Here is a 25,555-nt window from a genome sequence, read left to right on the forward strand (position 1 = left end):
AGGCGGTTCTCGGACTCTATGCGGACTGTGCAGGACCAGTAAATCAAGGATGCCGATTGTTGACGATGTCTTTGATGACGATGATGATCAGGATACCGTACTATACCGCTTTATCTCAACAGAACAGCTACTGGTTTTTTAAACTCGATACCTTTGTTTTCCATGCTTTCCGCCACCTTGCGAAAGCATTTCTGCCGACCCTGCTGCCATTTTAAACGGGGCTGGAGCCTCTGTCAAGATAGATCCTCAGTTTTAGCTCCAGCCCCCTCCTCCGAAAAGAAAATAAAGATTCGAGAATTGAACTGAACTGATAGTCGCGTGTACGATTCCCTCTATGCATTTCTCGCATATCTACGAGATCCTACATAGGGGAGATACAGATAATAGTTATAAAAGTTGTTTTCTTAATTTTCGCGATAGATATTTTGTTTAGTGTAGTTGTTTAGCCTTGCTGATAGCTATAGAAGCATGCAGCTACTAGTCACACTTTTTAACGCCGCGTCGCCAGATCCCGCGCTGGGTCTTCGAATCTACAAATAGCGTAGCGTTCTGCCGTTCCCCAAGCTTTTAAAATCCAGCGTAAACAAAGAACAACAATATTTCTGTGTGTATTTCGAGTAATACTGTTCCGTCATAGCCTGGGCGCTGCACAAGAATGTTCGAGGCCGCTTAATACCATAGTAACGCCAAATGTCGCGTTGTTCTCTGGCATATGTTGGTACTCTGAGCGTAAACGAAGAATCTCTTTTCAAGAAACGTTCATTATATCACTTTCGTAAAGGCGCACTGGAGAGTTGACAGGCTCGAATGTTTGTCAAGCTAGGTTGTTTATAAGCCGAAAAAGTGTAGAGGCATCTTGTTTTCTTAGGACTGCACCGTGCGTGCACGGGGCCTGCGATGTGCTTGGCCGATGCATCTGTGAGCCCTGCTGGGAAGGCGACTCTTGTGATGAGTTCGGTAAGTGACACATGTACAGCCGGTAAAAGGCTTGTCTATAACACAGCTTTCGTACTCTCAGCTCTATCCTGCCCCGCCGGAGCTGAATTTGAATAAAACTACTGCGGAATTCTGAAGTCTTAGCCCTTCGCTTTTGACTCCGATATGTTTGAAACGAGTATCTTACGGCAGTTTTCGGGGTGTAGCTGGTTTAAATTGAAATCGCTGTTATAGACAAGTGTTTTACCGACTGTACATCTTTCGGCTTAGCAAAGCATCCAACAAAAAAAAATTGAATTTCGCACGTCCAGACTTCAGCTTTATAAAGAGGGATTACTTACAATATTCGCCTACGTCACACTGATATGCTTTCCAAGAACATGACGGACTATTCGGTACTACTCTATTTAGCTCAGCGTGTGCAGTGAAATTGTATTACTGACATCAAAGGTAATAAATTTATTGGAATGCGTTAGCATATCCTTAGCCAAGCAGTGATGGACAGGACCTATGTTGCATACCGTTCGTACGTTTGTATGTAAAGGTTTCAGTTTCACAAGTAAAGAAAACCCCAAGTAAGCAAACATTGTGTGAAATACCAGAACTTTGGATGCAAAAACATTTGCGGAAGCTTTTAGATGTCTGGCTAAACAAATACATGTACACCTCTTGAATCGGTCGGGAGAATGAGAGCAGGGAGAGAGGTATTAAGCACATTTTTAAAGTAACCACTTCCTGCCATTTTTTGGCTTGTTTTACTGCTCGTAATCGAATGCCAGAACCAGTATGGCAAATAAATAGCACATTTAATTTATCTTACGCTGGATATTACGGACGGTACCAAACCGCACGTTGAAAGTATGATTAGGTAGATAAAACACAAAGCCGAACAGAGACAAAAGCACGACATGACATGTGATTTTTCCGTCATCTTCCTTTTGTCTGTTCGTTTCGCGCTGTATCCACATAATACTACTTACGATCTCTGACCAGCACATTGTGTGAAGACCAGAGTTTAGGAATGGTACTTGTGGAAATGCACCGGAATAATCGACCAGTTTAGGGGGTATCTCTTAGGGGTAGAAAGTTCCTGCAAAGGAAAATTTGAAATGCAGCCTAAATACAGCTGTACGGCAAGTGCAGAGCTGTCGGAAGTGCAGAGCAGTGTTTCGCCATAACGGGCTGTAGCGCCATTATCCGCTCACTGGTACCACCCAATGCAATTCAAATTTCCCGCCTCAGCAGTGCTCGTGCGCCCCCTGCCTGAAGCAGCGCCAGCGGGAGTTCTGTTCTTTCTGTGCTTGCTCTTCCGCCCACAGGTGTCGGCGTTGCACTGCCACTTTGTTTCGCTTACTATCGTAAAAACTAACCCAACGAGCGTTCCTAACTAAATGAACGCGGGCGCTGTCGGTTCTTTACGTCTATTTTTTTGCCTCAAATGTACCAACAGTTTTCTTTGCGCTAAACAACGGGGAGATGTATGACAAGCGTAAGCGGTTCACGAGTTTCGAACGCTTATGAATTTATAAGCCGCCTGGCTTTCCAAGCCTCTGGGTTACGCCGCAATGTCAGCCACCATCACTTAGCGGCGTGGGCTCTACTTGGGTCCAGCCAGTGAGCTGCGGCGACAAGGCGAGCCCCGAAAGTGCTCTGCACTTAAAAGGAAACCTATACAGCTTCATTAGAAACTTCGCAGTTGAAGGAAACATTTGCATTTGTTCAGGATGTACCTCCGCCACCACCGGCCAACTTGGGTGGTCGCTCTACAAGCTGAGCTAACCCGAAGACTAGGAGGCTGAAGCGCGAGAGTGAATTCATCAGCAGCTCAAAGTGAGGGATAAGCGTTAATTGGCCAGTTAGCTAAAAACTTTTATTTCTGGTTGCATTTTTTACGGCTAAATTTGCTTTGTAGCTCCAGAATGCTATGTGTTAGAGGCTGAAAGCACGAACGAGATCGAGTGCAGAATAGTAGCGATGACACGCGACTGTTTGCAGCGGACCTGTACCCGCCGTCGTTTGCGAGTCGCTCCGAGGTGGTGGCCATCGCCGAGCCGGACGTGCACCGGCCCGTGTTCCGGGCAGTGGCGCGGGACCGGGACCTGGACGAGACGTGCGAGGGCCGCGAGCCGTGCGCGTGCGCCACCACCAGCTACGCCATCGTTGCCGGCAACCGGTACCAGCTGTTCTCGGTGGACAACGCCACAGGTCACGTGACCCTGGACGACCCGCACCACCTGGTGGAAGGGGTTCCTTTCCCGGTCACCCTGGGCGCCTGGTCGCCGGCCAGCTACGAGAACGGAAGCGACCCGGACTCCACCATGCAGGTACCGCGCGGAGGGAAATGTAGCCATTGGCGTTTAGAGATTTTAGAGAAATGTAGCATTGGCGTATAGAGAATTTAGAGATCACCCGCCGCGGTGGCACAGTGGCTAAGGCGTTGTGCTGCTGAGAACGAGGTCGCGGGCTCGATTCCCGGCCGCGGCGGCCGCTTTTCTGATGGAGGCGAAAAGCGAAAACGCCCGTGTGTTCGAGATTTCGGCGCACGTTAAAGATCCCCAGGTGGTCAAAATTAATCCGGAGCCCTCTACAGCGCGCCTCATGGCCTGCGTTGCGTCGGTGCGTTAAACCCTACAATCAGTTAATCCCTCAATCAATTTAGAGATCCATGAGAATCCACAAAAAAGTCCACATTGCAGCCATACAGTCATCGTCACAACTAAGGTCTGTCGCCGGTGGAGCACACGCCACATAAAGGACAATTCGTAATAAAGCTGTAAGACGCAGGAGAGGAGGAAACCACCTGAAGAAAACACAGGAAAGAGCTCAAATCTTTAGCCACCACAGCATCAGCATTTAAACATCGCATAAAAAAGCAAAATACACCCGATTTGTACTTACGGAATAAGCTGCTCACGGCTCGCATGCAAAAAAAAAAATATTTTACAAGCTGGCTCAGTCCCCAATATCCGTGGAATTCTCAACCTGAGTAGTAAGTTCTCGTATCTGATAATTTTGCAAGGTCCCGGTTCTCCCACCGTGTTTTGTGGACAGCTGATGATTTGTCGCTACCATAAAAAAAGTTCAAAAAGTCATTCTAACGTTGCTTTCCCGCAGAAGTCCGGACACACTTTTTTCATAAGCGCCCGTGAAGTGCGATGTCTGTAAAACCGAAAAAATGGCATGAATTCTAGTTCACCGATGAGTTTTGCCTGGGCTTTGTATTTGAAGGAGCGCTTACGAAGAGCAGCTGTAGTTTCTGTGCTCCTTAGTTAGCGTAGGCATGATGTATGTGCTTTGCGTAATGCAATACACAACGACGTGTGGGTTTCACGCAAAGTTGGCACTCCATGGTACTCCGCCCGGGAAATTTCAGACGTACAACGCGTAGGACAGGTGCTTGCTCCTGTGCCTCACATTCGTCGTTCAAATTTGTCCTACTTAAAGGGACCTTGTAACACTTCTTGCAACTTTTTATCGAAATCTTAAATGCTTGCAGGAAGTAGTCAACCAGCACATCCAGCAGGGTCGCAAAGTAGCTCAGCCAAAAATTAGTGCTATATACCCATCACACAACTTAGAAACTTTCTCACAAGGTTTTCCTCTGTTTCCAGGGCTTGGATTTTTTTACCTTTGGAAATACATCAGCACAGCGGCGTAGCGGCGATTCGCCGGTTTTTCTTCAGTTGCAGCAATGAACACATTCAATAGCCACTTTTAAAAAAGCCATGAAAGCAAAGTCGAAGCGGAAGATGCATCCACTGCGACCAGCAAATTACGCAATGCTGCTCCGTGCTTGCGTTAAATTTAAATTTAGCTTGCGCAGCGCTTACACGTGAAGGAAAGAGTGAAAGCTCTTATAGAAAATGTTGCAGAGTCCCTTTAATAGTTTTGATATTGATGGTAATACGTAATACTTTGTGATATACAGTCGAACACGGATATATCGAACATCGAGGGAATCGCGAAATAGTTAGATATATCGATAATTTGAAATATAAAATACACCTGGCTGAAGATCATCTGATAACTCTGCACATCAATGAGAGATTTTTCAGATTGTGAGCTTACCGGTTTGTTCAACAATGCACGGAAAATTAAAACCACAGGCTACGACCACCATACTGTGTTTAACCTGGAAAAAGTCTGCGAGGTTCGCTTGCTCCTTCTTCTACGTCATAAAATTGACCGCATTGTCTTTTCAAGCTTATGAACACCATCTGAATGAGAAAATCCGGCGTTGTACACTGGGCAACAACAGTGTCAAATCTGAACACTGATGCAAGCTGGGCTGCAGTAGGCGGTTGGGAACGTTGTTAGTGCCGCTAGTAGGGTCAGCTTCTTCGGCATCGGTGCTGTCCTCTACAGCCTGCACGTCGTCGTCAGCTCTTACAAACTTCTGTGCCGTTGTGGCATTCAAAATTCCGCATGGAAATGTCAAAATTCGTCTCCAGGAACTCAGCGCCGTCGTCGGTATCCGAACACCTCTCGTCTCGAGCTGCGCAAGAAAGCCGCCTTGCACATGACACGGTCCTGGTCGGCCTGGCCGTGGCCGTGCTGCCTTCTTCTTTACGTCAGGTTTGATGGCGCAGTATCGTGTTCAAAAATGCTGCGAGCGACTTCGAATACCTCTGCAGCCGAAATCTTTTCACCGGCTTGTACTGGTCCAATAATGCCCGCTTTTCTCGCTAAATCCAAATTCTTCCGTTTTTTCGTGACCATGGCTCCGATATGCGAGCCGTGGACAAATAAACACGCACCACGCAGCATCAATCCCCCTGTTCTAGCCACCAAGTAAGCGGGAAAAAATGCCAGAAACCGAGCGCTTCCGGTCTGTTTCCCCTCCTCCTTTACTCTGCCTTTCGCACCTAATCACCTCCCGTGTTCTCGCTGCCATGCGGCTGCCGGCTGCCAGCGTGCGAGCAGCAGGTGTCGAAGACCTTCGAAGCCACGTGGCGCCGCCTCTTTCACACAGAACGCGGACGCGCCCGCGAGAAGTAATCATCATCATCGCGTCCACCTCATCAAAAGAAGCGCACTTGCAGGGGCACCTGGGGCGTAGCGTTCGATATATCGAATGTGGGTGTGTTCGGTAGTTCGATACACGCGTCCAACAGCCCTATAGTTTTGCATGGGATTTCTAAGGACATATCAAGAGTGTTAGCTATAGACAGTACTTCGATGTATCCGTGTTAGATATAATTGTGCTCGACTGCATTCCACAGGGACACGAACAGAAGAACAGTCTTCGGTGGCATAGTATCTTGTGCACGGCTAGACATGCGCGGCTGCTGGATGTCTTCGTTAATACAAAACTGCGATTCGCAGGTGACTTTCTACCTCGACACAACTGAAGATCATGCCGATCACAGCCACCCGCTTACCGGCGATGGGGACAAGAGTGGCCATCGTCACAACCGCACCAAGCGCGAGGTTGGTTCTATGACTTGCGTGTTACTTTCTCGTTCTCAAGCCTGCAGAAGTGCAACTGGACAAACTGCAATCGCAATCTAGTAAACCCTCGTGTTGACGAAGTCGCTTTGATCGAAGTGTTTTTGGGTCCCACAGCAGTGCACATAGAGTAGATATAACAGGTTTTGACAAGGCAGCGCTTATAGTAACGTTAGTGTTCTTGTTCTGAGGACTTCACTGTAAAAAGGATTTCGTTTTAAGCGTTGGTTGTAACAGGACAGCTGCAGCACGAGGAACCCTATGGCTCCAGCGGCTACAACAGGCTTATACGGTTTTCTGGCCCGGTTCAGGTTTCCTGTTTTTTGCATTTTCCAGCTGCCACATTTTGTAAGGGCCACGTCCCGTACAATTCGGGTCAACTTTCCCGGGTCAACCAGCTTTCGCGGCAACAGATTCTGAATCCGTGGGAAGGTGTCGTCTACGAACGTAGTTGCATTTACCGCGTTTTTTTGTTGTGTGGAACTATCTGTTTGCAACTGTGTATGCTACAAATATTCATTTTTATTTCGCTTTGTATCAATGACTCACAGTTCCTTGTAAACGTTTGTGTGGTAACCCTTCATTTCTGGCTACCTTCTTTCTGGCTTCACTGTCATTTTTACTTATTCTGCCTGGCGGTGAAAGCGATTGATCTGTTTGTTTGTATGCATAGGCAAGTGTACTGCGATGGACATTCTGCAAAATATTTGTTGACTTTACAATGTCGCTGACACAGTGTGTAGAAGGCTGAGGACCCCTGTCATGCCATGTGTGCCTTTAGCCCCAGTCTGCTCTCGCTTATACAAGAAATGAAGGATTTCCAGATTCAAAATTCAAATTCAAGAACTTCACGACTGCCTGCTGCAGGCCCCGCCGTCGTCGTCGGACTCAGAGAACTACCGCACGGACTTCAAGCTGAACATCGTGAGTGGCGACCCGGCCACCATGGAGTTGGGACGCGTGCTGGAGTACGAGCTGCAGGTCACCATCCCGCCCACCGAGAGGCTAGACCTGCTCGTGGACATCTTCACCAAGGACGTGATCGCCGAGAACTACGTGCCGCCGCTGGCAATATTCGGCGTCAAGGCGGACCTGCCACCGGAGATGACGTTCAGCCTCGGCGAGCCAACTCCCAAGATGATACTCAGCGAGTCGCTTAACAACGTGGTAAGTGTAGTCTTACCTCACCCCGCTCTTACAATTTCCCGCCATAACTTTGCCAATGCAGCAGCGTCGAACTTTGTTGAAGGAATTTTTACAGTGATCAAGTTTTATCGGAGCAAGCACGGTTGCAGCGTGATGCTTCACGTGGTAGCTCCTTTATGCCGACGTCTCACAGTGGCCACATTTATAAAAAAGTCAGATGCTACAACGCCCAACAATTCTGTTGTGAATTTAAACCATACACCGAGCACGAGTTCTTATTGCTATCAGATCGCCCAGGAATAACTGTCGATGTGCCTACCGTACTCGCAAGTTGAACGCAAAATGCGCCGCCCAGTTACTTAAAGGAGCACTGACACCAATTTTCGGCGTTAATATTATTGCACAGTTCGCTTCCTTCACTCAACAGTATACCCTGGCTGAAATATGAGCGGCCTGCGACGCGAAGAACATAGTTCAATTGGATCTCATTTATCGCGCCGACGGAGGAGCGCGCGGAGCGGCACTCAGCAAATGGACATCAGCGTGACATCACTCCAGGAGAGGAAAAAAAAGTGACGCGACAGCGCTCGTCAAAAACTCGTGACGTCACTTCACGCGCGCGGCCCCATGAGTGGCGAGAGGGCGCAGCACCCTCTCAAGCGGGCGCCGGTGACGTCCGCACAAAGCGGTGAGGTAAGGCCGGGATTCTGTCATAGGCGCCGTTCGGGATGAAAGCGCGGGAATTTGAAACAGACGATTTCAGGCCGTTCAGTGTAATTAACTATCGCGCACTGAAGTATTTGAAGTGCTGTTTCAGGTTCGCCAGGCCATTAAGCATCGATAAAAGCAATAAAAATGTAACATAAAATTTTCGTGTCAGTGCTCCTTTAACATTCTTTCTTGTATTATAGGAGCGCAGAAAATTGGGGTAACTCAGCTCTGCATGCCACGTTTCTTTATTCTCCACTAATAATAACTGCATAATCGCTGCACGTAACGTATATTTTCTCTACAATGTTCGACGTTTTCGGTGCATCTGCTTAGTTTTATGAATTTTCTCTTTTTTGGCACTTACAATTTCCATGCCCTGTTTCCTCAGATGTTCTTCCTCATTTTCTCCTTTTTATTATATAACGGTCCTTCATTACCCATTCAATGCGCAAATCCCCATCTCCATGAGTAGGGTAGCCAACGGCACAGTTCCCTGGTTAATTTCCCTGCCTTTCCTGTTTTGTCTTATCCTTGACTCTTATTGAACTTTTTCGTATGGGTAAAAATACGAAGTCGGATGTAGCCTAAGTATTCGCATAACCACCAAATATGCTGCCCTATTAATGCATAAAGGGTCCAGCGTTGGCAGAAAGTGCTCTTTTAGCTTGCTTGCTATTACAGCAAAACTATTGAACCAGATAATGATTGTTCTTAATTTTATGTGCAATACATTTTCTATGAATTTCCTTCACAATGTACACCCTGGGTCAAAAGAATTCAAAGAATTAGCTTAACCTTTAAATGTGACAAAATATTTTATGTCTGTAAGGAATCAAGGTGTTTTCCCTACTTTTCCAGCATAAAACGTTTCAGCCTTCAGCTTGCTCGGGACGTGAGCTTGTGCTTTGAATTTTTTGTGGCATGCGCACTTTCGGCTTCGCCTAGAAAATTTTGACAGACTGTAGCTAACAAGTTGTGGTTTCCTATCCGCGAATAAACCACGCGGAAGTAATGTTATGCTTTGCATCATGTGAGAGCCTAACCATACTTTTGCATACATTCTGGACCTCCTCCATATGCAGATTCGCTAAATGTTACGCCCGGAGAAGTCATTCGCACGCAATGCGGCGAAGCAGAGCCACGACAGTATTGTTGTCGGCAGTGGACATCATAAAGTATCCCGAAGACAGTGAAAAATGCGGTGCCTGCCAAACGCAACTATCTTTCACATGCGAGGGGACAAGTGTAAATTTTGGGGGTTGTCTGACCTCAAGAGAACACTAAGCGAACACCAACTAATTCACGCGTTGGGAAACAGTTATTCGAGGTGTAATTTAGGGAAATAGAAGAAGCGGTTTTCTTGATGCAGGGCTCCTGTAAAGTTTGCTGCGCGGTAATGACTATGCGCTACGTAAAAAATCCAAATCAACTGACTGTGTCTTCAACGTAGTATCATTCACGCCATCCCTGTCGAGGAGACAGTTATGCATCATTTCCGTCATTTTGCTTCCTACAACTCCGGTTATATATTGGTGTACTTATACTGGCCGGAAGATCCAACGTGAAAATAAGCAGAGGTGCTTCACCACCCATATTTAACCGTCAACGTCCTGTTGTCTTTTCTTTCCAGTACGACAGAGTGGTGATCGAGTTCGGCAACATCGTCAACCCAGACACGAGTCGCAACATCCTGGTACGATTCTCGGTGACCGCCGTGCGCACGCGCATGACGTCCAAGACTCACTACGTCACCGTCGGCGCGGAGTTCGATTTCGAAACTTACGTCTGGGTTGGCCAGACCGAAGTCACCGTGAACCCTGCCAAGGCGGTGAGTTCCGGCCATGCGAGAAAAAGTATATGATATTGTATGTTTCATTCGCAAACAACGCCCTGCTCTTGTTAGTTTGTCTTCTGTTGCTCTATGAACCGAAGGGGACGTTCTCACAACTGTAGGCGTACGAACGACAGTTCATCGCAGCGGGTACGGGCACAAACCGGAGGTGCCTAAACACTGAAAGCGTAAACCACTTTTTTTGCAGGATTAAGTGTCATAGACTAGGTTCTAGCCGAAGCTGCGTGCGTCGACAGGACTGTAGAAAAAAGTCACGCCCCGTCGACAAAGTTGAATCTCTAGGCAAAGGTATTTTTGTGGTGAATGCTCTGTAGCTCTCAATACAATAAGGTTATCTTAGCAATAATTATACTCAGATTGACCACTACGATCACATTATTATTACGTGGAGTTGAATTTTCTTTTTATAATTAGTTAAGAGTGAAGCTGTAAACATTACAGAATTACCGTCTGCTGTCATTACACGGTCATCAACGTAGGGGCAATGGTTACAAAGAACGGACGGCAATTAGCCGCTAAGACGGCTCTCACATTACGCGGAGTCCCATGTACTTTTCATAATCATGTAGTTCATAGTGAATTCATAAATATGGTGGAATTCCCGTCGGTTGTGAATACATGGGCTTCCATGGGAGGGCTTGCACAGCCGTATGTATGTCCTCTAGAATAAAACTCTAGTGGTTCCGGGTTTCATTCAGCTAATTAACCAGGCAATTAACTAGGATGTACGCTCAATCCAAAATTACCAAACGCGTTTGTTTCGTGAGCTTCTTGCACCTCGTCCAGTTTCGCTCGTCATACTTCTTCGCAGAGTGCAAGGGCACTGGATTATTTTAATTGAGTTATTCATGTTAGTTCATCTGACGACGTGTTGCAGACTGAAGACGAGAAGAAGTTGGAGGTGGACGTGAGCGGGCCGAACGAGATCGCCCTGGACAGCGCGGGCATATTCAGCGTGGACATGTTTCTCAAGATGCGTTCGGACAAGGTCACCATCTCCGTCACGGGTCCCACGGACCTGGAGGACCTGCTTGCAGTCGGAAATCTGGGAGTGACAAGTCAGTTCGAGCTTATTAAGCCCAAAACAAGACAGTGTGGATGATGTATTCCCTACAGTTTTACGTTGATGGTCCTAACAGCACTATGGTTAATAGTAGTACACTCGCATGTATACCTACACCGACATTTTCGCCGCTTGAGTTAGTCACTCGGCTAGTATTTGGAGTACCACAAGAGAAGATAATGTTTGAATATTATTTTCTGAAACAGCAAATGTCCTGACAGAAAAAGAAAATTACGCCCACCTCCTCTCGCGCGAACCCTGGTGTGATGCGACGCTGATGGAGGTTCCGTTGGGTGTTTCCGTTGGGTCGATTAGTCGAATTGCGTGAAACGCGTAGTGAATGTGAATTGCGTTTCAATCACATCGTTGGGTTTCACGCGAGGGGATGCGGGCGTAATTTTGAGCATAATGAGATACGTTGTTGTTGTTGTCATTTAGACGGAGGCTTTATTACACACAAGAACGATGGCTTTATGGTCCGTGAAATGCACCGTCAGAGGTTCGCGTAGCACGGGCGCGATCAAGTCCTTGCGATCCGCAAACACCAAGTCTATACACGACCCACGGACGGTGGTGGGGTACGCTGTGCCCGAGAACAAGTGGAACCCGTAGGTGTCGGCCACGTGTCGCACTAACCAGTCGTCGGTCTTGACGTTGGCGTTAAAGTCACCGGCTAGCACGAAGGGCTTTGCACTGTCGTATGTCTGGCGTCTCGATGCGTCTCGATGCGCAGCGCCGCCCACCGGCGGAGTGAGAGTGCGCTGCGCCACGCGCCCGCAGATGTTGGGCGAGAGTGTTCCCTATCGGAGAGAGGAGAGGGGGTGAGCGGAGGAGAGACGCAGCTGTGCGGACGCGGACGACGACGTCGGACGCAGGACAGGGCTGCCGGCAAGAGATGCTCCTCTCAGCGTCGCATCTAAAAATTGCGAAGATGGAGATGACATTGTTTCTACTATGAACGTAAAAACATGAATGTCAAGTTGAACGCTTTTGACATTTTGCCTCCGCCTCGTCCTGTCGAGAGGCTGCCTAATACTGGCGCTTGAAGCGCTTTGCATAGCGATCTGCCGAAAAGCTTTTGAATGGCTTCGATCTGCTTCCGACACGTTCCACCGCTGCTCCTACCGGCCATCACGTAACTGGACGGTTTACGACGATGGCTAATTTCGCAGCTTGTCTTTTCACTTGCTTGACTATATCCTTCTACTTCATCTTACTTCATCTTCAGTGTACTTCACGTGCGGGGTCACCTCAGGCCACTGCCCAGTTCAAGCTTTTGCTATAGGACACCCCGTTCTATGGAACGCTGCCCAAGAAGGCAGCGCCGCCTTTTTTCCCCAATAGGCCATTTACTCCTTCCGCGAACAAAAATGATAAATATAGGTTTTAAGTGCAGGAGTCAGCGCCTGCTGCTGACTGCCTCCAAGGCCACCCTTCAGGGTTCAAAATTTGAAAACAGCGCGTGAACCGCATGAGAAGATATTCAACAAACAAGAACAGCCGCTGACTACTAAGTCCTGTTTATTGCGCAAAATGCGAGTTATATACAGGGGAAAAACACTCTTCACAGCAAAAGACTACAAAATCAGCAGCATATATGCCTTCAGTAACGGCATATGGTGCCTTATTCGCAACAATCAAAGAGTCAAAAATAGATGGCAAAGATTGTGTTCTCTTGTGTTTTCTTGTATGCTCTTGTCTGTATTTTCTTTTGTTCTCCTCCATTGTACAGTCTTCCACAGTCTTAGCTGGAACGACGGTTAGCGCTTATCATTTCCTGCTGCTTTGTTGTAAGGTAATTTAGTCACAACGGCTGTGTTTAATTTAAAGGGGCTCTTCAGTTCTGCACATTCGTTTTAACAGTTTTTGTTAGGAACGTTTGGGATACCCCACGCTGAAATCGAATGTGATGTTCTACCTAAGCCTGTTTATGACTGTACTATCTTTTACTACAAACCAGAGTTACCACGTGCTTATCTGCTATTGCGACAGGTTTCAGCGAGAATTACCGTGCGGTGCCTAACGACGTGAACCACTACAAGACAGTACTCACGCCGTCGGCGACGAAGGAGACGTACAGCGCAGCCAAGATCGACATGGGACTCATCACTAGCACAGGTGACTCAGCGCTCATGGTCGTATCAAGTTCAAGGCTTATTGTTCTCGCTAGCCTTTTTCGTAACCCACGTAGTACCATGAAATGTGCACGGTTCGATGAAAACCCATCTGGTCGAGATGAACCAACTCGCCCAACAAAGCATTCTAATGAGATGAAACATGTTGCACTGAACACGACAGACACCGACCAAAATAAACTGCTTAAAGTTTGAAAACAAAGCAAAAATAAAAAAAATCAGGACATTTCGACGTTGGGAAGAAGACTTATGTAGTGAAGCCGAAACGTCTTAATTTTCTTTAATTTCTGTTTTTGAAGCTTTAGCAATTTCTTTTGGTCGGTGACTGTCGTTTTTATTGCAACCATCTAGTAACATTTAGAACTGAGTATATCTGCACAAGTATGGTAATGTGTCACAAGAAAATGCGTGACCGGTACTTTAGGCTCGTGCTATCACTCTCTTATAGTGAAGTGATGCTGTAAACTATTTATGTTTTCTGCAAGCAGTATTGCAGCTATAAATACTATTGAAAACTTATTGTGAAAAGACGCCTGTGTTTGGGATATTTTGTGTGCCCTTGAGGAACGGTAAGTGGTTCAACTATTTAGCCTTCTACTACGGCGCCCTTGCATCCTCCATAACTTTCTGCACAGTCTAGATGTATCCCCTTGATTATAAAAAGAAGCGTTGGAACCCCACGCGTGCAAAAAAAAGCAACAGGGAGGAACCATTTTCTGTTTCGAGCTTCTCTTGTCTGGCGTTGTAATGTTTGATCGTTACCGTCGCGCGATTTCTAGTAGACAGCTTTGTTCCCACTGCTGCACCATTTTACCAGGGCAGTCCGCTGATACAATATGTACTGATCTGTAAACCTCAGTGAGCTAGAAATTGCCCCACAGATAAATAATATTTATGCTCTCCCCGAAGATACTTTCTAAGCTCAGCCACTTATCCTGGCAGGATCGATTTACCAAAAGGCCCGAATCGACGACAACAAGATAAGCTTCACCTTCGCACTCTTCGCCCTCAACAAGCCCGAGTACATTGGCGAGACCAAGACAGCCATGCTGGAGATCACCGTGGGTGGCAAATCCATGTACAAGGAGCCCATCCACGTAAACCTAACGGACATCAACCTTGATGAACCGGTAGGTGGTTCTGTATGCCGCGTGAAGCACCTAATACGTTTTGCAGAATGTTCGCTGTTGCAGCTAGAATGTATACTACTCTCAAAGAATCCTTCAGCATCCAGAGCGCCCTTTTTTCTTGTTGTTTGGCTGTTCTTTCTTTTGGTCCATTGATGGTTTATATTTTTAATATTCCCTCGGCCTTAACGGGTGTAATTTTTAAAGGATACCTTACAGGACATGAAGTTTTATGTAGCAGCAAGAAAGTTTAGTAGCGCGATTCAAGACCACTTTGATTCGTTAACTTTCTCGCGCGTCCTCCAGAATTTCTCAGGGCAAAGTTCGACAATAGGGGCAGTGGCATATGCGACAATCACTCCAAAGTTAGGAGGATGTCACAAAAGCGTCTAAAGTGTTCGACCCTTGTTATGTATCCGCTGTTTCTCACAGACGAACAACGTTGAGGACGTGCTTCCGGTCACCGAACTGAGTAGGGCGGCGCTGGGCAACCTGCTCAAGTTCACGCTGCACCTAAACGTTACCTCCGGTGGCTTCACGGCGGTGCGCGTGATGTTGGAGGCCGACCCCGAGAGCCCGATGCAGCTGTGCTCGGCCCGCTTCGACCTCGAGGAGAGCGGCTTCAACCTGCCCTGGGTCAACAGCAGCTCGGCGCAAGCCGAACTCGTCGACGGAAACTATGTGGTCGACCTTGGCCGCGTGTTCGTGTCGCAGCAGGTATGCGCGAAGCTGGATGTTCAGCTAAGGGTTTAGAGCGTCAGCTGTTGGCGGACGGCCATTGCGCTCGTATTTTCACCCCTACCCCGAAGCATAGCCGAGCGCCTGAGCACGTGGCGCAATTGGTTGTCATGGCGACAAAAAGCGGGAATCTTTAAAGGGGCCCTGCAACGCTTCGTGGATTTCGCAAACACTTGAGACCATGTTGCACAAACTCACCCAGTGGTTGTATTAGAAGTTGTGATGCATTTGTGCCAAGTGGGACGCTTGTACGCCCAGCCGGCAACTTAAACGTGGGATACACGCCGTTTCGGAGGCCTCCCGAATGCCTTTCAACGTATTGATTATCGAATGATCTATCGTCTATCACCCCTCTGTAAGGTTTTTTTTTTTTAAATTCCGGAAATTATTTTTGCCCTCGTACCATTCTAGGTATCATGTCACGGAAAATGTCGGCATCCTTTTGCTTGCAGGAATTAAGTATTTGATAAAGGTTCCAAATAACAGCGCAACAAACGAGGAGAAGCAGTGATTGACATAAACAGGCAGATATAAAGTACTGTTCAGCGCTTGCGACGACTATAGCTTTTAAGTAGCATTCATTCGCTAAAGGAAACAGAAAATCTATTAGCCCGCCCCTATACAAGAACTAGGGGGCATACTTTACGTTAATGGTAGATTCGAGAGCGCCCACTGTTGTTTCCTCTTTGTACGTACGGAGAAATTTACTTTAGGATTACTTCTGAATAGCCTTCTGGCTGAAAGGCGGGTACAGAAGCGTGTACCGGTTTATGAAAATATTGCGAATCACACCTGGCATGATTTCTGCCGCACGCAGCGTTCTGTGAGTGCGGCCAAGGAGAACACGCTAGTGCTGGAAGTATTCGTGTACGTGGACTACACTGTGGAGGTGAGCCTCAAAGAAGGTAGCCTGTTCCCCATCAAGATGAAGGTCGGAAAGGGGGAGGACGGCCTGGTGGTCCCCTTCGAGGCTCTCACGCTTGAACCAAAGGTACGTGATTTGTTAATCCTCGCTAAACCACGTGACACGTAGTTAATATCATTTCGCTAGCTAAACTTGCGGGCTTAGCGAAAGGCTAAAAGAAATACTGAGAACGTGATAAGGAGCCGAGGCATTTTTCAAGTCACCTAGACAAGTCCGGGGGAAACCAAAGGTGTATGGTTTGTAACTGCTGTGTGAAAATATACAGGCTTACAGAGAGACATTGACAAGGCCAGAGAAACTTCTCAGAGAGTAAAAAAGAACATGGATGAAAACCCAGCAGGATATACCACAATGCGTTGAATGCATGGAAGAAACATCAAGGCTTGTCTTCTTCCAGGGGGCAAAGAAGAGCCCAACCTTGAGTTGAACGGCTGTAAGCACAGTTTTTTAACCACTTTGTCGCTTAGGTTGAGAGGGGACTCCTGATGTGTATAAAGCAACTCCGAAATGTACCGCAAAATGTACTCCCAATCACCACGAACTGTGCGCATCAGCTGTGCGATGCAAGCCTGATCAGATCTCTTTGTGGAGTAAAACATGGGCATAAAGTCTAACGCGAAAGTGGAACGTGCACCGGGACGCGTCCCAACAAACAGCACCGTTGTATTGTAACGTTAGGCCGGGTAAAAGGTGTTGTATCTTCCTATTAATATGGCTTATTATGACCAACATTCTAGTTCTAATTACGTTTCATTCATTTTGTTTCATGAATAAAATAACCCTTTCGCATATTTTCGTGTGATGTTTGGGTTCTTGCAGATGTTACTTGTGCAGAATGCTTAGGGCTACATTTGTGCACTTGTATTTATCTTCGAAGTAAAGAGATGTTATTCTACGCAATGTAGATATTTTTGCTATAATTTCCATTCTATCTAAAGGCCACTCAGTGCTTTCTCTTGCTTACGACGTTGCCCGGTTGTGGGGCGGCGGGCTTCGTCAAGCTGGTTTCTCATCCAGCTTGTTGCCCTAGCTTTTTTTTTTTCTCTGTGGATCATTTTGAACTCGAATAAATACTTTGCCAACCCTTTCTAAAGAAAGTAGAGAGAAGCGCAAAAGATTTCTGACATCGAAACTGCGTCAAACGTGCGTCATAAACTTCGCTAAACGTCCGCCTTGCCTTCTCTGAAAGTGCGTCCAATCGATCGTGAAAGCTTTGAACAACCAAATCGCAAAAGGAGAACGAACCCATGCAGCGATTTTTCGCGCTCTAAGTAAACGCATCTACGAACGATCTAAATGTATACCGATACGTTGTTTATGAGAGGAAGGAATACTATTACGCTCCTTCTTCTTGACCGATGCGTGTATTGTCTTATCTAGAACAGTTCCTTTTTCGCGATTTTCAAGTAACTGTTTTGTCACAATAAAGCGCAGTTTCACGCAAGCGCCGTGCGTCCAGAGATCTTATCAGAGCTTTTCGGTCGACCAAGCGGTCTATGGGGACATGCACTAGTTTTTTGACAGGACGCCATCGACCCCACTAAGAAAGCTACCGCATTAAAATTCCAGCGCTTCATGTACAACCCGAACGTGGAAGTAAAGGACGCGGTCGGCTGGCGGGAGCTCTACGTAAGCGGCGCCGTGGCGATCGACGTGGTCATCTCGATGCCGGCGGCCGCGACGCACTCCAACATCACAGTGTCTGTGGTGGGCCAGAACAACCCGAGCCTCCCCGGCCTGCACATCTGCCGCGCCAGGCTCTCCTTTGTGGGCCGGGCTATGCCGTGCCTACAAGCCGAACAAGACGTCGTCAACAGGGAAGGCGTCAGCTACCCAAAACTGTGAGGCTCTGCGCTAGTACTTGGTAATTGGCTTCGTGTTAAGTGGCTTACTGACTGCTGCACCCCTACGCGCTTTTTGCGAATGTTATTTTGAGAGCGTGCACACCAGGCTGGTAGATTCATTGCCAAAGACAGAAGAAATCCGGCGAAAGAAGGTGGTGGTTGAGGAGGCCGAAGTGTAATAGTCTGCGCCTGCTCTTAATTGTGGGGAGCATTTCAAGGAGCAAAGATTTTATTTCGCTTGTTCCTCGTTTAGATTGCATTGCTTTCTTACCTGCTTTTCTGATACAACTACTCTGACTGACTGCCGCTTCTCTGCCATGCCGTGAGGCTGATAGGATACCTTGAGCAGATGAGCCCTTAAATGTCAATGTTAACCGGTTAGGAATTTTCAATTCCCTAGTGAGCATTCCTAATAGCACCAACCCATCTACCTAGCTTCTCATTGCGTGAGTGAGTGAGTGAGTGAGTGAGTGAGTGAGTGAGTGAGTGAGTGAGTGAGTGAGTGAGTGAGTGAGTGAGTGAGTGAGTGAGTGAGTGAGTGAGTGAGTGAGTGAGTGAGTGAGTGAGTGAGTGAGTGAGTGAGTGAGTGAGTGAGTGAGTGAGTGAGTGAGTGAGTGAGTGAGTGAGTGAGCGAGCGAGCGGGCGGGCGGGCGGGCGGGCGGGCGGGCGGGCGGGCGGGCGGGCGGGTGAGTGAGGAAGAGCGACTGAGTGCGTGAATGAGGGAGGACGTGAGCGCGTGAGGGGGTGAGAAGGATGAGTGACTGATTGACTGAGTGAGGGAGCAAGCAAGTGAGCGAGTGAGAGGGACCAGTGAGTGAGATATACTGAGTGACTGAGTGAGTGAGTGCGCGAGCGAGTGAGTCCGTGAGTCAGTGGGGGATGTGAGTTGAGTGAGTAAGTAGAAAAAAAGCAAGACTGATTTTCTTATAGGCAATTGTGTAGTAAATTGTAAGAGATGGTTTTGAACGACTGAACTAGTTGTCGGTTGCCTCCACCGCAGCAACCCGGCCCGGCACGACACGGACTCGGCGCAGGTGTCGCTGGGCACGGTGTCCCACATACCGAAGGCGCTGAGCAACATCACCGAGAGCAAGATGATCATCAACTTCGTGGCGACCATGCAGGACGACGCCGAGTTCGCCAACGGAGCAACGTACGGCATTGTCACCACAATGTCGATAGCCGGCAAGAGCGTCTTTACCGATGAAAAGAAGGTCCTTGCCACCAGGGGACCCTCCAAAGACCTGCTCAAGGTATCGCTTCCAGCGTGCTCTCTTCTTTGACATTCCTCCCTTACACTACTTTTATAACAGTATACAATTCCACCACGATTTTTTTTACTTGAATGCTTTCAGCAGATGTATTGCTAAAATTCATGTGTGCCTGCCCATGCGCATGCGTGCAATTACAGCAAGAAATAGTTAATGAAGAACATCAATCTCGGTAACGCACGAAAATTCGCACCCGCACCATTCCGCCGCAAAATGGCCGCGGTCTGTAGTACGCTGACTCCTCTTTGACAATGGAGATTTCTCCTACTTTATGGATGTCGTGTACTATCGCCTTTATTTTCTGAGATACACTTTACCAGCTAGTTCGTTTGGTGGACATTTTCGTGCCTTCTCCTAGGTATCCTCGTTTTCACAAACCATTCAAAACATGGGTGCCCCATTTGGATTTTGTTTGTTACATCATATGTCGCATTTACGCGCTCATTGACATGCCACACGTGCAACACTGAAATACGCTTTAAACTCATTACCATTTGAATTTGCCGGAACACATTCGGTTCAAGGCGAATCCGCCTTTAAAGTGCCCATTGCGGCAAAACCCACCACGCCGCGTTAGGCACCTGTTGCTCGTAAGCTGTGTTCATAGCTAATTACTGCTTTCATTAAAAGAAAAGTCGCCGTTTCAACGCTTACATTAAGAGAGTAGCGGGATATGATTTCGAAATCCAATGAACAATAATGAGATTTGTTTCAGGTAGTACATGACATTTTTGATAGCTCTGATTTGCCGTGAGAACTGCACTGTACTTGTTTTGTACTACACCTTTTTTTTACTAGTGCACTAGGTTTACACTTGTTTTGTCACTGTGCTACACTTGTTTTGCAATTCCTCCGTAATCGATGACTTGCTGTTCTGTGTGTAACGTGGGCAGCGCCCTTTAAGTTGTTTCAACAGCTTTTTTCCAGGTCTTCCCGCAACATGAATGCAAAATAAGCGCAATTCAACTTAATTCGAGATTATAACCACTGCAATGAGGTCTCCCACGACCTTCCCACAGAACAACCCGATCTTCGCGTTCACCAAGCCGCTGTGGGCCGCACCCATCGTTCCGGGAATGGTGGCCGAGTTCGAGCTGGTGCTGAAGGCGCCTCCGCGCACCATGGGCCTGTACCTGGTCGAGGTGAGCACGGCCAGCACCGACATCAGCGTGTGCGTACTCAAGATCAAGTCCGTGGGCGACAGCATGCCCTGCCTCGACCCCGAGACGCCGGCCTCTTACGCGCTCCACGACGACCCCAACGACGGAAACAAGAGGGCCTCGATCGCACTGCAGGCGCTCGCCAACGTCGGTGAGTACGGCTATTTACAGGGCGTCGAAAAGAGGAAGCGTTGTCTGGTGGCGCATAGTGCAGCGTGAGCAGTGCTGGGATATAAGTGCGTGATGTCCTCTTTCAATGGCATCACGGTGATGCTTCACGTTTATCTGGAATGCCGCGAATGCATCCAAAGTGGGCACTGCTTATCTCTAATTGTAATCGGAAAGTGAAGACACATTCAAACAAACCCGTATGGATACACGCCGTAACTGTCCACAGTCTTTTCATTCCTGCATTGCAATTAAAGATATATAAGATATATAAGAAGCAACTATCGAAATAAATTAGTTTATGATGTGTCCATACAAATAGCACTACAGAGCGATCCCTTTGGCCGGCGCTGCAATCGCGGAAAGCCATCTAGGCCCCTGTGACGTTAGAGAGACCAATTTCAAAGCGAAGCTTTAGTGACCTCACTGAGGCTTTTGTACGCCAATACGCTCTTCAGAAAAGCCAACGTTGACTATGAGGATGAACGATTGTGGGTGAAGTGATGGTGGATTGGGGACTTGGATTTGACTCGAGTTTGTGTGGTACGAGCTTTGCTTTTTAACCATCTTTCTCTCAAGAAAGCAGACCTAAAAAAAGGCAGGTTAGAGCTAGTGAGGACCACCACCTGCTCTGTTTCCATAGTCTTCGCAACACAATTGCGAATGTGGCAGAATTTTTCGTGAAAGTGTTACTATGTGTAGAAATTTCGCGTTGTGCTCCGCAGGCACGTACCCTATGCGGACGGTCAAGGACCTGGACCCGAACACGGTGGTTTTCTCGGTTATGATCCGCGTCAAGGACTCTGCCACCAAGAACAAGGCGCTCAAGTGCCGCGTCTCGTACGGCTCCAAGGGGAACTTCGAGGAGAGCCTCATCGTTCCCGTGGCCAGCGGAGCCGCCGCCAAGGCGGCGCAGCACGACGAAGCGGTGAGCGGTCTCGTAGTGACGTGTGCTCCTCGCCTGAACAGTCAGGCGAAGGCTAAACAAAGACGAGAAAAAAAGCTGCTGCTGCTGCTAAAAAAAAAAAAAAACATTGACCTGGTCTATAGACTGACAATCTGTTATTGGCCTTGCACGCATTTCTACTCCATTGAATCGTTAAAATTGCGGGATTGTGCTAATATGAGCTGTGGGAGATGGTTATAAAAATGCAGCAGGATTGCGCTAAGTATTTGTTAATAGAAGTTTAGGTTCGTTTTGCGAAAACAATTTTTTTTAATGCCATGGTGCCGAAAAAGAAGAATGATCCCGAAACAAGTTCGAGATCAGCGAGCTGCTAACAGCGCCTGTGTTCTTATTTATTTCTTCATGCTGAGAATAGTCGGACAGTTTAATTGATTTGCCTTTTCAGATTACCACTCTCCCGCTTTTTGGGCGCAGCTCTGGTGCGCGCCTTGACACTTCGCGAATGCTAAGGTAACCACGACTACTGCGACATGTCGTGTATTTTATGATGGAGGTCGATGTAATGACTGGTGAAATTGATCTCTTGTGCACTCTATTCTGAGAAAACTAACAACGTTCTTATTTTATGCGATTTCAGCGTGCGGGATCAAACTGTATTTAGAATACGGTTAGCTGTTAATGTAAATAAATAATCAGTAGAATTACACTTTTGCACCATAACGAAATTGGCACTACGGCAGCTCAGTACTCTCGCCCTCTACATTTCTTGCGCACAAGTTTGAAACGAAGTTAACTCGGATGGGAAGCTCACCACTGGCCAAATCCCTGCAATAAAAGATAACGCGTTGAGGAGAACCAGCCGGTACCTATTCATTATGGATATGGACCATTTCTTTATTCAGCATGCTTCTTTGCTGAGTTGTCTAGGCTTTAAATCAGCAGAAAATAGGCGGGAGCAGTGACAGCGTCAAGCCACACAAAAAAAACATCTGTCCACAAATACAGATGAATGCACTAAGAGGGAGTCAGTCACAAACTTAATAATGACAGTGACTAGTAAGTTTGTTGTGTTAAAATATTTGCGTGACTGAGTTCACATTCATAATGACAGTGGTAACGAACAGCGCGCCTAATACTGAGGTGAAAATGAGCAGACAAAGAATTAGCGCTTGAAAACATGCACAGGCAAAATCGCGAACACAATGAGGCTCTTCAGCACAGGTGCCTCGGAGCACAAAAACTGCACACAAGTATTGCTACACGGCGTATAGTTTCCTTTGTCGTTGTAGGCATCCAGGTTTAGAGCCCGACGGCGCTTTATTCAAGTGCGAACAACCGCACCTCCGTCGAGTAACAGGATGATAAATGTTACCACGTAAGCGCAGAATGCTCTGGTGTGCTCTGAGCATGCTCAGTGGTTATTCGGCTTCTATGCCGGCACACAAGGATAAAAACACGTTTACCCAGTATGGGCGCAATGCTAATTGGCATGTTTAAGGGGCAGCAAAATCCTTTTTTACATTTTGTAACTTCGTACACTGTTTGAAAGCATTGTCGGCCTCCAAATCCAATGCGCATTTCAGGCAAACGCAAAATACCTGAACAAAAGTTAGTGCTCAACTCACATTACATACATTAGAAGCTAGCCAAAATGTTTTTATTTTTAATTGTTATTCAAGGGGAAAGATATTTCTGCGTTCATGTGACGTCACACAAGAAAGGTCGCCAGCGTTTGCCGGCTTCTTTGAAGCGGCTGTAATGAAACCATTTGATGGCGCGTAAATGAAAGTCGCGGCGAAAGCAAGGCAGGTAAAAATTAACGGCTGCATTTCATCCTTGATTATTATCTTCAAATGACAAGCATTCCTTTCTGTAGGGTAATTGCTGACTATTACCTCACACGCAGCCACACATAAGTAGCTCTGGCACTTCAAAGAAAAAGATCCTCAAGGGCAAGCACTGCTTAGCATTAACGTTAATGCTAAGCAGTGCATGCACTTGAGGATTCTTTTCTTCGTTTATTTGTTTGTTTAACCTTTTGTTTCACCACCGTAATACCCTTTTTGCTGTGAAGCATCCTTTACCACAAGGCAAATCGGTAACAGGTAGGCATAAGAGGCTCAAGCCATTCAGTTAAAGTGGCATTGAGCTGGCGTTGTTGTAGAAAGGCTTATAAACAGTTTTCCGTCTCCCAATGGAACACAAACCAACACAATAATACCTTGTACAGCGTTTAAAGAAAATCGAAACGCTACAAAATCAACTCCTGGGGATTCTCTACCCTGTTTCGCGGCAGCTTGCCAAGGCCCCCCGGCAGATGGTGGTGGGCCCGCACGAGCCCACCCTGCACAGTCTGTCCCCCGGGGCCATGCTGCTGATGACGATGTTCCTGGAACTGGAGCCCTTCAGCGCCTCCCCAGTCAACTTCGACCTGGTGCTGGACGATGGAGCCGCCTCCATGGACGACTTCGAGCTCTGCACCGAGGGGGTGTCGCACCTGGGCATGAACTACCCCTGCGTCAAACCGGGCCAAGTGGCCAAGCTTCCTGGCAACGCCGCGTAAGAACTGTCTGCCCATGCATTGAGGGGGAGGGGAGTCAGCGCACGTCGTCTCGGACGTCAAGCAGCGCTCCGTGGACGATGGCGAGGGTGCGGAGTGCGGGGACTTGAAATGACATCCAAATTGCGCTCCGAGTGACATCTGATTTGCGCCCCGACTTTCATTCGATTTTAGCCGTGAGTTGCACCTTGATTATTCCCTAAATGAAACTGCAACTCATGGCTCAAATCGAATTCTGCTTCATTTTCGCTTGATGGTGGTGTGTGCACGGATGGAGGTCCTAAGGTACTCTGCACCGTTACAGACGAGGGAGCGAGCCGTTTGACTCTCGGGTACTAACTCACGGTCGTATACCAATGGGTAAGACGACTGACGCCAACGCTGTCTGGTCTACCAGACACAGGCTCGAATCTTGCGGGTGGCTCTATGATTTTTTTTTTCTTTGCGATTCTAAATGCTATGCGCACGGACGCGGACGGACATTGTGCGGTCCTAAGGTACTCGGCACCTAAAAAGACTTACCAACACGGCCGAAAAAATGATACCTTCAGCCGAGTGAAAGCGTCCGGCGCCGTCTGAGATATCGACACCATTGCGCACCATTCTTTTGAGCAGCACCGTATATTAATTACCCCACTGAATATTATTACTTGCAGAATATTTAGCGCGAAATCTTCCTACAGTATTGGAGGACGAAATTCACCTGGATAGGAAGAGTTACATGCAAGGGCTAGCAGGTGCCCCATTTAGTGACGGTACCCGCTAGAATTTGAGTGTTTGCATAAATCACCGCGCTCCAGCCGCAGCTGCCCTTCGCACTTAAAATGAAAAATGAAAAAATTTAGTTCAGGCCTTGCGCCTGTTCTGTATTATTCGAATTTCTTAAGTTTTCTTTTTACTCAATTGAGCATCAAAATAATTAACACCGGTACTTACCCGTTCCTTTGTCTCTCCTCTCTGGTCTTCAGGAAGAGAATATTCGGGCACTACGACCTGCACCTCATCTGCAACTCATATATTGAGCGTAAGACGGAGGAAGAAAACATGGTAAGCACCCTCATACGCTGCCTGAAAACAAAACTCTCTTTTGGAAGCTGGTGTAGTAGGACGAATACAGATTATTCTGAAATAAAGATCTTTATCTACCTCAATTTTACCCGAAGCCAGTGGGGAAATATTATTCGTAGGAAAAGCAACTTAATTTCATCTGAATTCCATTCCATCCGAATTCAATCTGCTTGAGATAACCAGCCCTGCCCAAAATACAAACAATCTCACTCGGTTTAGCGGATTCCAGACATAAAATTTCGACACCACGGCGACCAATGACGCATGGAGCGGTTCTTTTTTTCTTCTGCGCCTGTTTACAAAGACCAGATGTAAAAGAAGCAATCACTTGAACGCCTACTTCTGCAGGCGACGCCGGAAGGGTTGGTAGAGTTAGAGGTTTATTGATTGATTGCAGGTTTTGACGCACCCACGCAACGCAGGCGATGAGGCGCCCCGTAGTGGAGCTCTCCGGATTAATTTCGACCACCTGGGGATCGTTAACGTGTGCCGAAAT

General features: G+C 47.4%; 1 protein-coding gene across 2 annotated transcripts in view; it reads left to right on the plus strand.

Moving 5' to 3' along the window:
• LOC144151313 (uncharacterized) overlaps nt 1-25,555 on the plus strand; it is a 58,708-nt gene that overhangs the window by 11,378 nt on the left and 21,775 nt on the right. For both annotated transcript variants that reach the window (XM_077682316.1, XM_077682317.1), the window contains exons 3-18: nt 869-957; nt 2,932-3,260; nt 6,262-6,366; nt 7,252-7,551; nt 9,872-10,069; nt 10,971-11,151; nt 13,149-13,274; nt 14,234-14,421; nt 14,851-15,135; nt 15,974-16,147; nt 17,651-17,922; nt 18,926-19,178; nt 20,216-20,507; nt 21,250-21,452; nt 23,728-23,990; nt 24,960-25,038. In XM_077682316.1, the coding sequence (XP_077538442.1) occupies nt 869-957; nt 2,932-3,260; nt 6,262-6,366; nt 7,252-7,551; nt 9,872-10,069; nt 10,971-11,151; nt 13,149-13,274; nt 14,234-14,421; nt 14,851-15,135; nt 15,974-16,147; nt 17,651-17,922; nt 18,926-19,178; nt 20,216-20,507; nt 21,250-21,452; nt 23,728-23,990; nt 24,960-25,038 (3,337 nt within the window). The remainder of the gene's footprint in view (nt 1-868; nt 958-2,931; nt 3,261-6,261; nt 6,367-7,251; nt 7,552-9,871; nt 10,070-10,970; nt 11,152-13,148; nt 13,275-14,233; nt 14,422-14,850; nt 15,136-15,973; nt 16,148-17,650; nt 17,923-18,925; nt 19,179-20,215; nt 20,508-21,249; nt 21,453-23,727; nt 23,991-24,959; nt 25,039-25,555) is intronic.

This window comes from Haemaphysalis longicornis, unplaced genomic scaffold (assembly GCF_048455015.1).
Source record: "Haemaphysalis longicornis isolate Haplotype H1 unplaced genomic scaffold, Haemaphysalis longicornis Haplotype H1 scaffold_9, whole genome shotgun sequence".
Taxonomy (NCBI): domain Eukaryota; kingdom Metazoa; phylum Arthropoda; class Arachnida; order Ixodida; family Ixodidae; genus Haemaphysalis; species Haemaphysalis longicornis.